Source organism: Euphorbia lathyris, chromosome 7, assembly GCF_963576675.1.
Source record: "Euphorbia lathyris chromosome 7, ddEupLath1.1, whole genome shotgun sequence".
Taxonomy (NCBI): domain Eukaryota; kingdom Viridiplantae; phylum Streptophyta; class Magnoliopsida; order Malpighiales; family Euphorbiaceae; genus Euphorbia; species Euphorbia lathyris.
This window is the reverse complement of record NC_088916.1, coordinates 35,718,973-35,732,016: the sequence shown is the minus strand read 5'-3', so window position 1 is coordinate 35,732,016 and position 13,044 is coordinate 35,718,973. Positions and strand designations below refer to the sequence as shown.

The following is a 13,044-nucleotide window of genomic DNA, read 5'->3' as shown; positions in this document are numbered from 1 at the left end:
TGCAGCTTATTTTTTCGAAATTGGGGAGGTCTCGCCGAGACCAGCCCCTTGAACTTTAAGTTCCATTTCTTTTCCAGCTAGGTCTCACCGAGACCTATGTAAAATGTCCATTTCCGTCGTTTTGTCGTTTCTTCTTGGAACGCGTCCCCATTTTTATCCTGTAACTTACTAAAAAAAATTGTCAACTTGTGGGGTGTGTGAGAGTGTAAGAAATATGTTAGAAAACTTGTGAATTAAATTAAAACACGTGATAGTGTGTGAAATTGTGAAACGAAGTGAAATTTAACAAAATTAACACTAAAACATTAGAAAGACACAAAATAGATGAAAATATGACTAAAAATTACGATGAAAGAAGACAGCAACACTTGCGATGAAAAAAGATACCATCATTTTTGGAAAATTGCAAGTACCTGAGAATACGTTTACCCACTCTGCCAATGGATAGTGGTAGGAGCATGCATGAACTGAGCAAGTTTTTAAGCAGCAAAGGAAATGTCAGGTCTAGTGAAGGATAAGTATGGGTGGCTACCCAATACACCCTTGTATAGAGTAGGATCTGAAAAAGGTCCGCCCAAACTAGCTTGAAATTTCTCTCTGGTGCACATTAGAGTAGAAATTCCTTTATAGTCAGCCATCTTAGCCTTATGAAAAAGTTCAGTGGTATACTTAGCTTGATTCAATAATAAACCATTTGAGGACCAGTGAGCTTTATCATCTAAAAAATACTTCAACTTGACAAGGTCGCGGAGTGCAAAATATTGCTTTAACTGATGAATAAGACTTGTGCTTTGTTACGAGAACCAATAAGAACAATGTCATTCAAATGATATCATGTTTGATGCTCTGTATAAAGCAGCTCGATCCCAAACTTTGAAAGTTGGGATGGGAAACACACTAACTAGTATTGTTTTGGCTGCAAGAGATGAATTAAGGACGCTTATTCCAACAAATGCCCATCTTCCACTTCTTGATTTTGCTTTTCTGAAGAAATCCGAATTGGTTAAGGATCATGGTATGTTTATTCCTTACCATAAAAAGGCTGCTAAACCTTTGGTTATTTATACTAAGGAGGGTAATAGTTCTAGAAAAGGAAAAACTGTGGTAGATGAAGATGAGGCAAAAGATGATGATGAAGAAGAAGAAGCAGTTGAAGAGGTTGAAGAGGAGGAATATGAAAAGACATACCACTCGGATGTTTCGGGTTGGCAATAATTTTAACCATGGTTGGACCGTGTTGATGAGACTAATGAGCAACTGTTGAGAAAGGTCGACAAAATCGACCAAGATGTTGAGACGTTGAAGAATGATCATGCTTCAACTCGTCAGAAATTGTTTTCCTTTTTTCGACGTTAAAATCTTAAGTTTACACCATCTCCACCGAGTTCGCCTCATGATGACTAGGTTCTATGTTTTCATTTCCTTTTTTTTATTTTTCTTATTTTTCGTTTTTCTAGTTTTTCTAGTTTTATTTCAACATGTTTTCATTTTTCTGTATACCCTCACTCAATGAGGACATTGTCCAATTTAAGTGTAGGGGGCATATCGAGTCATTGAGTCTATGTATGAAAAAAGAAGAAAAAAGAGAAAAAAATCATCAATGAGAAGAGCAAAAAAATTAGAAAAATCAAGAAAGTTGTGTCTCTTTACTGACTCAAATAAGGGAAAACAATCGAAAAATAAATAAAAAAGTCGATCTCGGTACCCTTCCTCTTTATCATTTTACATTATTCTTGTATACTTCTATCTTTATTCTAAAATTGAACGTTTATATGCAATTTTTAAACCTATGATTTCTTATGCATATTTTTAAAACCTGTTTGACTTGATTATTTCTCAAATTTTATTTTAAATATGCAAATGAGGAACTAGGGAAAGTACAACCATAATACATATAAGGTCATTAGTCAATAAAGGATGAGCGTACTTTGCATTTGAGAGAAAAAAACAAGTTGAGAGAAATATCCAATGTGATATAAAAAAGGTGAGAAGTGGTATGGAGCATTAAAATTCAACCACTTATGTGAGCTATAAAAGAAAAAATATATTTGGAACTCGGAAAAACTAGTAAAAGAAGAAAAAACAAATGCAAAAGAGATCAGAAAAAAGCGAAAAAGGCAAGTATGGTACGGAGCATAAAATGCAATCACATGAGCGAAATAGAAATTGGGGTACCTAAAAATGCCTTGAGGTTTTTGATCATAAATGTGTGCTTAAAACTCGTCCTGAAAGATTCATTTTGTTACCAAAAGTACAAACGAGATAGTTGTCAGACATATCTTTTACATACTTCAGATTTTGCATATAAATTGTCCTATGGAAATTCTTCAAAAAAATTCAGTTTTTTAGGTAAAGATGGATTTATATAATCGTAATTTAAAACGATTGAAGAGGAGGAAAACGTCTTTGCTTGAGGATAAGAAAAAGATTAAGTGTAGGGGATTTGATAAGTCCAAAGTTTACATATTTTGCATGCATCTTCACGTTTATATTTATGCATTTAGCTTAGTTTATTTAATATTTTGGAAAGATTTCACGTGATTGTTTATGATTTGAACAGAAATAGGCTAAAAATAAATGACAGCTCAATATAAAGAAATATCAACAAGAAACAAGCAAAAGGCAGGAAAAGAAGTCTGAATTAGGGCAAAATCAACTATCAAGTTTGTGACCCACATATAAAGCCACCTCGAGGAAAAAAGCATATGTCGCGATCGTGACCCTTGTCACGATTGTGATAGACAAATTCTATCAACTTTGTAGTTTTCTTCATATCACGAACGTGACACCACTGTCTTATTCGTGACAGTCATTTTTACAGCAAAAAGACATGACTCTTCATGTCTAAGGCATCTCCTTTTGTTTAGATCAACATTTCTCTTCATCATTGGATGTGACTGTTCATCATATCAAAGGACACAATCTTTCATCAACTATAAGAAGAATCTTCCTCTCCATTCAACATACAGATTGATAATTACAGAATTTCACAAGAAACATTCAGAGATATACTGAAGTTATCAAGTTACAATTATTTCTAAGGATTTTTTTTCAAGCACTGAAGGAAGCAAGATCGAGAGATAAACCTCCTCCAGATACAAAGAAAAGACACAATAGAAGAAGATGAACCGGAGGCTTGACAACCTTATAGAGACAGTAAAAGGATTCACAACCCCTATACTTTCATCTGTTAGTCTTTTATTCCATGTATTCTTTACTTTTGATATATGACCAACATTGTCAATACTTGTTCATCAAAATCAGATCAATCTAATGCAAATTATTCTATGTTCATTATCTTATTTCATTATTGATTTATGAATGTTCTAGGGAAATCCATATTATGAAGTTAGAAGAGATTCAGTTCATAAAAAGATAATTGTATCATATTGTTTACTTATTTTGTTTTTAATTTTTAATTCTAATTCACTAAGGTAGGTCAAGGAATTAGAATTATATATCTAAAAACTCTTAAGTTATTTAATCCTGGATCGAGAGATTGGATTAAATATATCCTATCCGATACAACTGCAGAAAGATTGAAAAGTATTAACATGGTTTATAATTAATAAAACCTTTAATGTATCCCGAGCTATGCATGGAAACGAATCATAGAAATCTAGTTTACATTTTATGTTACTTACAACAAAACCATTTTACAACTTGAATCATTTTCTATAATCAAAAGAAAACGATTAGTAAAATAATAACTCTTTAACAGTCAATAGCTTTCCATGTGGATCGATATCTTTTATTACTACAAGTGAAACCGTGCACTTGCAGAATTCGCATAACAAACCGAGTATCCACCAAATCCGCCTATTCTACTCCATTTGAATTGTTCATTAGAAATAAACCCAGTTTTCTCTTTCATGAGAATTTGGGGATGTTCAACATATGTTAAACATATAGCATCAGATAAGTTAGATCCTAAATTTGATAAATACTTCTTTATTGGATATCCGAAAGAAAGAATAGGATATTACTTCTATCATCTGGATGATAAAAAAGTAATAGTATCCAAACATGGTGTATTTCTAGAGAAATAGTTTTTGCTAGAAACACAAGTAGGAAGCGTGATTGAACTTGACGAAGTTCAAGAAGAGGGATCGACTGAAACAGCGGAAGTGATGGTGGAACCCGAATCTGTCTCACAAGATGAGATGCATATGACACTACTACCTTATAAGTCTGATTGAGTTCGTCGAATCCCGAAAAGATTTGGATTTTTAGTGGGAGACGACGAAAAGGTTCCCATGTTAGATAATGAACCTACGACTTATAAGGAGGCTCTTATAAGACTGTACATGTAAACTACTGGGAGCTTGGTCGTTTACTTAGTATTATATGTCGTTGATATTTTACTAATGGGAAGCGACATAGCTATGCTGCAATCGGTGAGAATTTTGGTTATCAGATAAAATTCTCCATAATGGACTTGGGAGAAGCATATAATGTCTTAAGAATTAAGATCTATGGAGATAGATTGAGAAGACTGCTTAACCCCTCAAAGTCTACATACATTGACAAAATGCTAAAAGCATTTTGCACTAGACCTGGCATCACTTTTGCTTTAAGCATAACAAAGTCGATTACAGGTTAATCCGAGTGATGGTCACTAGATTGTTGTCGAGAACATTCTTTAGTATTTAAAATGACTAAAGATATGTTCCGTGTATATGGAGGTGATAATTTGAAAGTTGTAGACTTTCAAATACCAGTCATCAAACAAATAAAGATGATTTCATATAATACATGTTTATTCTGGAAAGAGGTACAGTTAACTGGATTAGTTCCAAGTAGGGAACTGTAGCCGAGCCAAGATGAAATCAGAGTATATAACAACTTTAGAAACAGTTAAAAGGGAAGTTTGGAATGAAAGTTCATTACTAAACTAGGCATGGTACCTAACATTGTTAATGGGATTAAAAATAGAGTTGTTGCACAAGGTAAGGACCCGCAATCTTATAATACATCCAAACACAATCCTAATCGTTACTATCTCTTATGAGAGATAACCACTAAAGTAGATGTGAGATTTAAAAGAGTGCCCATCAAAGACAATCTTACAGATCCATTTAAAGAAGACCTTACCCCAAAAGGTTCATGATCGTGATGTAAACACTTATGGGAATGTTTTTTTTTTGAAACAATTGGTTTTAGTTCAAGTGGGAGATGTTGGGGTTTTATGTCCTATAGACAATTGTTTTAGGATATAAACTAATTGTAAATGAATTGTTCTTTTATCATTTGTTTTATGAGATATAGTATGTTTAACTATATAAAGGCATTGATCTTTTTATCATAACTAAGCAAGTTAAATTAAAGGAAATTCCAAGTTTATTTAAATAATCATAAAATGTTAATACAAGCATGAAGTGAGACTATACTTTATAATAAGTCAATAAAATTAAAGCTTCCCCAAGTCAAGTAGTATGTTTAGGGATTAATATAATACTATTGAGACTTGTATGTAATAATCTGTTGTGAACAGAGTGTTGATCTCACAAGCTTTAGATATTCAGATATATAGGCAGTTACATGGATCCGTTGAAGGAGTTCATTAGAATTGGGGACCCGACTTGAGATAACCGGATGGATGGATTTATCTAGTGTCAGTTGTTTCGTCTCAAAGGTATTAGTAGGTATAAGTGATCCTTAGACTCAAATAAACATTAATTAGTGATTCTGTATTATGGAGTGTGTTACTTTGACTCTGTTTAAACATGATCTATAACAGGATGGCTCATGGGGTGTGTCAGAGCAGGCGTTGGGTATCACATTAAGTAATTACAGAATAGCTAATGTTAGATTGAGCATTCATCACTCCTGATAAATGAGAGGTATATCCATGGCCTCTTATAGAGAATTAACTTAAAATCCTTGCAAAATGATATGGTTAAGAGTGGAAATGGAGATTTCACTTAAGCTGTCTAATCAAAGTTAATTCTACTTAGATAAGTAAAACAAACGTCTCATTATATGTAACTTGACATATTCTATAGTTACGGATTCATTTAACGATATAACTAATGAAGGATTGAATTATACTGGACTTAATACGGAAAGATAATCGTCAGTATCAATCTGGCTTCTTATCGCTCTGGGAATGTTTATGGTTCTGTTAGTAACAGTTTGCGCACTCATTCTGTTATACACTTAGTTGAAATTAATTTGTTTAAATTAATTCTAATAACCATATACGTCTAGTAGTAGTAAGAATCTAATGTGTCACACATGAGACTTGGAATCAGAGGACGGAATGATAATTTGAGAGTGCGAATCTAAAGGGACCGAAATTTGTATATTAAAGGGTTAGTTGGATTAATTGATTTATTTAAATAATTATAATTGTTTTATAGTTATGATTAAATCAATTATAGGATAATAGCAATTAGTAAGTATAACGTGATTATATCTCTAAATTATTATCCTAACATAAATAAATATTCTAATGAGATTAGGGTTAGACTTATTAATTATATTTATATTAGCTATAAGATTAATAATTTTCTTTGTTTATCTAATTAGTAAACCTAATGATATTAGAATACTAATTAATTAATTTAACCTAATTAGATTAAGGTTAGGAATTGAACAATATAAATATCCCTACCCCTAGGTAGAATTCGGCCAACATAGACAAGCATGAAGAAAATATTCTTCCAACTCTCACTCAAATAATTACCTATCTCTTTTACTCCCTCTGTGATCTCGTGTTGATTCTTTTAGAGGCATTCTATTTTTGTTGCTATTCATTGGTTGATAATTAACGTTTTTTCTTTTGTAGTGTTCGTGTTCGTGAAATACAGTTAATATCGGCACTTCGTTTGCAACATTAGACAGTTCTTCAGAAAAGTTACATACGTTTAATCCATTTTAATATGAAATAACGATTAACGGATCTTGACAAAGGGAAATAGATAAAAAAAATTATATTCACGCTGTCCGTACGTTTGTCTATTTTCGTTCAGTTGTAGCCTAAACACAATAATAATTTTTTTAAACGAACTTGTAACCTTAATGAGCTCGAGGATGGAGGTTTTAGTCATGCGAATAAAACCTTGAGGAAACGGTTGACGGTTCTTGGAGGATGATATTTGGCATTCCTTGAAGACGATAATTGACGTTCTTTGACATTGTAGGAAAAGTGTTCTTTCACAAACATTCCGATGCTAAATTCAATAAACGTGTCAATAACTTTGTTCCCTCTCTCTAAAAATTCAACTCTTATAACATTAAATGAAAAAGTATTTATAGGTAAAAAGTGAAGATTACCTTTGGAAGTTAGACCATATATAAGTACGCAGATACATGAAAAGTTGATGATAATTGAAAGGTGTAATACCGGAAGTTAGCTTAAGAACTATTTTTCACATTCTTAAACATGATTGCAATGATATGGAGAGTTATTCACGTATATGAAGGATATATCAAACATAGTACTAGATATTAGTTTTTTTATTTTTTTTAATAGGAAAAGTACTGCAATAAAACCACTATATATAGGAATAACCTCTATTTTGTTATAAGAAAACTCGGTCCCAACTTGGTAATAACCTCTATTATCAAACTTTATTTAGTATTAACCTCCCAATTGTTATACAAATAGCTTGGTCCCAAATGTATTCCTATATAGAGGTTTTACTGTAGATAGTTTTAAAAAGTTGAATTTGTGTAAATTTTTTTTACAGGAACAGTGAAAGTTCTCTTATTGGAACTTGGATGAGGCCCATTGTTCGTTGAGTAAGCCCGGACTCCCAGGACCAGCAGCGTTTAGAAATTACCGCGACAGGTTGACCAAAAGTTGGAACGTGGCTCACACTGCGTGGACCGATGAATCCATATTTCCAGCAACACACATTTTACATCCACAGTAACACAGTAAATCTGCTTTTGTCTTAACCTAAGCGCAACCAACCACTCCCCCCTCTCTCTCTTTCCTTCGTTTCCTTATTATTCTACTACGACGACCGCAGGGCCGCTCTTCTGGAACTTACTTTGTCGCAATTTTCAAGCAATGGCGGAAGCTGCCTCCATTACCCAAACCCCATCCTTATCTGAGGTACACTACCCTTTTTTTTTGCTGTATTTTTCAATTTCTTTGAATTGAATGGTATTCCGAGCTTATCTAGATCCGTACGTTATGCTTTGCTTCCTTCCTTGGTTTTCTTGCTGTTTCAATCGTTTTGGGATCTTTGATTGTGTATTCAACGAGTCCGATTGTTTGTTCATATGAAATAATTGGCGATATCAGACTTTTCTTTTGAAGGATTGGATCGGCGTTCACAATGCTTTTACTTCTGTCTTTCCTTTCGATTTGTGATTTTCTTCGAAATATCATAGCATGATCTGTTGGGATAACATTTTGAAATCTAAGTTGAGTGTTGGTTGTGCTCTATGGGTTTGCTCGACTAATTTTATTGAAGCATCATTGTAGATACGCGATCTTCTTTCCTGTAGAAGAGCAAACAAAAGGCAACTAGGGGAATGTTTTATTTTTGGACATGTGATTTTGGTATAGAGACCCCCCTTCCTTTTCTTGGTAATTCTTTGCTATGAAGATGCATTGACCTAACCGCACTTTCTCTTTATGTTAATTGGAATTGTGGGATAACTGGTCACCACTCCCAAATTTTCCAGCCAGCCATTTTAGTGCCCCTTTTTTCAGTTAGTGAATGCTGAAGCTGTCTGTTTCTTCTAACTGAACCAAGCTAGACTGATGCCTGATTTCTGTTTAATAACAATTCACCAATAACTTGTGTAAACATATGCTTTTAGTTCAATTGAATGAGCTGAATGACAATGTTATGGAAATTATAATGCAGCATTTAATGAGCTGCATGTTCATGCTTGAATAGTTGGATTGGATATGAAGTCAAACAGGTAAAACAAAAAGATACAGATATGTCTTAACTGTCGTCGTACAAAATAACATTTATCCACTTGGAACAATCTTGTTAGATTGTACAGGCTCAATTTAAAATAGTTTCACTATCATATATATTTTTGCATTTCATTTTCAGTTTTTGTCCAGGTATTTACCATGAATTTTCTTTCATTGATATAATTCCTGATGCTGATGAAATGTATTGTATTGAAACTCTGAAATGCAGCAATATTTATTGAAGGAGAAAGAGGAGAAACCAGATGTAGTCTCAAAACATGTGGAAGCAAAAGTAGATGTGAAACCAGAAACTGTTATTTCTGAAGAGAAAGCTGCAGAAGCACCTATTGTTGCTGCTGAAGAAAAAGTAGAAGATACTTCTGATGCTGCTGCTGCTGCTGAAGAAAAGGCAGATGATATTTCTACTACTGAAAATAGCAGTGGAGATGCTCCTGCTGTTGATGCAGAAAGCACTGAAACTATAGAAGATAAAAAAGCAGATGAAGAAGAAGCTGCTGATGAGAAACCAGAGTTAAAGGTATTGCTGGGAACCTTTGCTTTCTGACAGCTTGTTGAAGTGTGTGTCTGTCTGTGCTACTTCTGCATGGACTAACTTTGTTTGGGGTTCCTTTGTTGGAATTCAGCTGGAAACTGCACCTGCTGATTTTCGCTTTCCAACTACAAATCAGACGAGGCATTGTTTTACCCGATACATTGAGTATCATCGGTGAGTCAACCTTTGCTTATGGTTTCTACATTATATCATATTTCATAGTAGCACATGGTACAATTTTCAGTTTGAAATAGATAATTTTAGCACTAGATATAATCCTAAAACTTGTTATATTCTCCAGTTGTGTAGCTGCAAAAGGGGAAGGAGCTCAAGAATGTGACAAATTTGCCAAATATTACCGTTCTCTTTGCCCTGGTGAATGGGTAAGTATTTCGGATCATTTTGACATTCTAAGAAGTATTTTATGTCTACTCAAATAACCAAGAAGAGTCCTTTTCTTATTCTTTGACGTGTAAGTGAAGCTGTTGAGGTGTTCTTCATAATAAATGAAAGAACAGAGACCAAGCAACACACTTTTAAGATAGTTGCGGTGGTATTATATTATTAATTTTTATGGATCTTACATTATTTTGATATGAAAATGTTGAAAAGTTAATTGTTGTGCACAAACACTGAACACACACATATTATGTGGCATTGATTGTTATTTGTCCTTTTCAATGAATGACTTTTGTATTGTATTGAACACTTTTTTTTTTTTGAACTTTTATGTAAAATAGAAAAAGTAGCAGTAACAATTTCTGTCTAAATTGATTACACTGGACTTCTATAGGTTTTGACTTTTGATACTATCTAATCGAATTTATTTTATGAGGGACAGCATAATTAAAAGCTTATTGTTATAACTTCTCAATGCAAGCATCCTAAAGAAGTTGAACAAAACAATGATAATTGGATGGCTATTCCTGGTTCTGTATGTTCTTGTGCAGCCTTAACCTGATATCATAGTTATTAAAGGCGCGCCTATGGCGCACCAGGCGCAGGCCTTAGCGCCATGGCAGCCCCATGGCGAGGCGCAATCGCCATGGCGCGCGCCTGGTGCGCCATTTTGCGCCAAATGCAATTGCCAAAGGCGCACCAAGGCGCGCCTTGGCAATTAGAGGCAGTTATGGGCAGTTTTTTTTATATACCTGGGATGAAGCACATGTTCTATTAACAAAAAGTATTAAAGAGGAGAGAGATTATACGTTTTAAACTAATTAGAAGACGAAGAGACTGAGTCATTTGAAGAGTTGAAGATGAACTCATGTTTGAAAATGATACTCTAACATGGGGTTTAGTTGGTAAGGCTGCTGGAGTTGAAGAGATTGCATATAACACTAGAAGAGTAGGAAAAAAGGCTAAAGTATCATCTTCCAAGGATCGAGGAAAAGCCCATGTGGTTGTTCGAGATGAGCAGGAAGAAGAAACTGAGTTTGTTGATGAGGATGAAGAGGATCAGTTTGATGATGATGCTTTAGATGGGGAGTGTGATAGTGATGATGAGGAGTGATGGATTTGGAGAGTTTTGATTAGGAGTAGAACTTAGGAATTAGTATTCAACTTTAAAGTTTGCTAATATGGGGTTTATTTTGCATTTTAAATTTATTTATGCTTAAGATATTTTCATGATTTAGTATTCATTGCATTTTTATGTTAGTTCTATAATTTTTATTTTTGTAAGTGCGCCTTGTCTCGCTATGGCGCGCGCCATCGCCGTGCGCCATGCGCCAAGGCTCCAGGACCCCTTGCGCCTTAGTGCGCCACGCCTTTAATAACTATGCCTGATATTATCATGTCAGCCTGCAGGCTTTGTGTATATTGCTTGGAACTGATTGGTGTGTTTCTTGACCTTGAGCTCTTATCAGGACCTTCTGGACATTAATTCACTTGACGCTTTAAAGAGTTGTTTCATGCAGTTTTAAATTGCTTCGTTAGCAACTATAAGATGAACAAACCACCATGCAATAGCTTGGTGGCTACCACACTCCATTTTTGGAGTGTGGGGAGGTGGGTTTAATCCCCACAATCTACAAAGTTGGCAAAATACACCAGATTCATAAAACAAAAATAGAGACCATCAAATGTCTCCCTATTGCACCTTGACCTTTTTCATATAATAAACGTGGTTAGTGGCAGATAGAGTTACAATGCGGTTAGCAAGAGAAGGGTAGATCTTGAGATAGCTTGTATGAAGAAGTATAGCTGCAAGTTTCCAAACTAATGAATGCAGTAACAAAATAAGCCTATAAACAAATTAGATGGAAAGTGAAGGCAAAAGAAAGAGCAGGAGATTCCGGTACTATTGATATTATTTAGAATATCATTGAATTGTCCATTACTGTAGGCGCCTGTTGAATACCTCCTTACTTGTACCTTATGATTGTTACACGGAAGCTTCTCGTATATGCTTGGTATCACTAAAATTTGAGCAAGTTGTGCTTCATTGGCATAATTTATTTTCTGTGCCTCTTTGAACTAACATCTGTTTTGTTTAATGGGTATCAGGTAGAAAGATGGAATGAACAAAGGGAGAATGGAACCTTTCCAGGGCCCCTGTAGATGGTTCGTGTTTGAAGACATGTATGCTGTTCCCTTTCTGCTGTTTCCAGTTTTCCAGCACCGGACACATTTGATGATGAAAAGAATATCTTTAGGGGATACTATTTACTCAGGGAGTTAATAAGAAATTTTGGGTTGTCTGACTCAGAATGTTGTTTCCCATACAGATGGCTTATCATGTTCAACAAGATAGCTTCTTTATCCATTTTTCTGCCTCTTTTAACTGATTGTGTAATGGTTGGTTATAGAGTACTGGATTGGGCCTCAAAGAAAATTGTTGGCATTACCATAATAAAGAGATGCTGAAAGATTGAACATTTTTTCTTACCAGTGAAAGAATGTGTCAAAAATTGCCATCACAAAACAACCAGATTAGCACCACCTTAATACACTGATTTCTTCCTACTGCTTTGTTTGATAACGGTTGTTTTTCAACTACTTAAATTAGTTAATTAAGTTAAAAATCACTTATTTTGACAAGTTAAAATTAAGTTAAACATTATCAACGAATATTTTTTATAAAAGTTACATCATTCAATACGCTTAGCACGTATAATGTTCGGCACTTAAAATTTAGTACTTATTTTTTCAGCATTTTATTTTCAGTTTTATCAAACTAACACCTTAGTTTTCATACTATTAGTCATCATCACCAAACAAGAATCATTTAGCTGCGTGATTAATGAAATTAAAGTTGTAATATGTAATAATTATAACTAGTATTGTTCTCGTGCCGCGTCGATTAAATTTTTCTACAAAAATTTAACATTTTAATATTTTTAATTATATATTATTTTTATATTATGATAATATTTTTTTTTTGTTTTAAAATAATTGAAATATTAAAAAAAGATTATTTTAAAAAATAACTTTGTATAATTTTTGGTTTGAATAGTTAATGACAAATTTAAAATATGTGTAGCAATTGTATTGAAAATAATATCTTTTTCATTAATTAGATTATAAAGTAAAGTAATAAGTAGTTAATATTTTATTTTATTAGAAAAATAGAGCATGATGATTCTAATAACATTTTGCTTCA

The 13,044-nt window shown here is 33.7% G+C and overlaps 1 protein-coding gene across 1 annotated transcript; it reads left to right on the top strand.

The window, feature by feature from the left end:
* Positions 1-7,906: 7,906 nt before the first annotated feature.
* Positions 7,907-12,332, top strand: LOC136235885 (cytochrome c oxidase subunit 6b-1-like). The gene is made up of 5 exons (XM_066025966.1): positions 7,907-8,065; positions 9,117-9,425; positions 9,532-9,614; positions 9,742-9,823; positions 11,949-12,332. Exons 1-5 carry the CDS (start codon positions 8,021-8,023, stop codon positions 12,000-12,002), a joined length of 573 nt encoding a protein of 190 aa, XP_065882038.1. The 5' UTR covers positions 7,907-8,020; the 3' UTR covers positions 12,003-12,332.
* Positions 12,333-13,044: the final 712 nt, after the last annotated feature.

Excerpts from the sequence above, each read along its gene's own strand:
- LOC136235885 (XM_066025966.1), top strand. The coding sequence starts at position 8,021 with ATGGCGGAAGCTGCCTCCATTACCCAAACCCCATCCTTATCTGAG. Across the intron at positions 9,426-9,531 it reads ATGAGAAACCAGAGTTAAAG|CTGGAAACTGCACCTGCTGA; the intron begins GTATTGCTGGGA and ends GTTGGAATTCAG. Across the intron at positions 9,824-11,948 it reads CTCTTTGCCCTGGTGAATGG|GTAGAAAGATGGAATGAACA; the intron begins GTAAGTATTTCG and ends AATGGGTATCAG.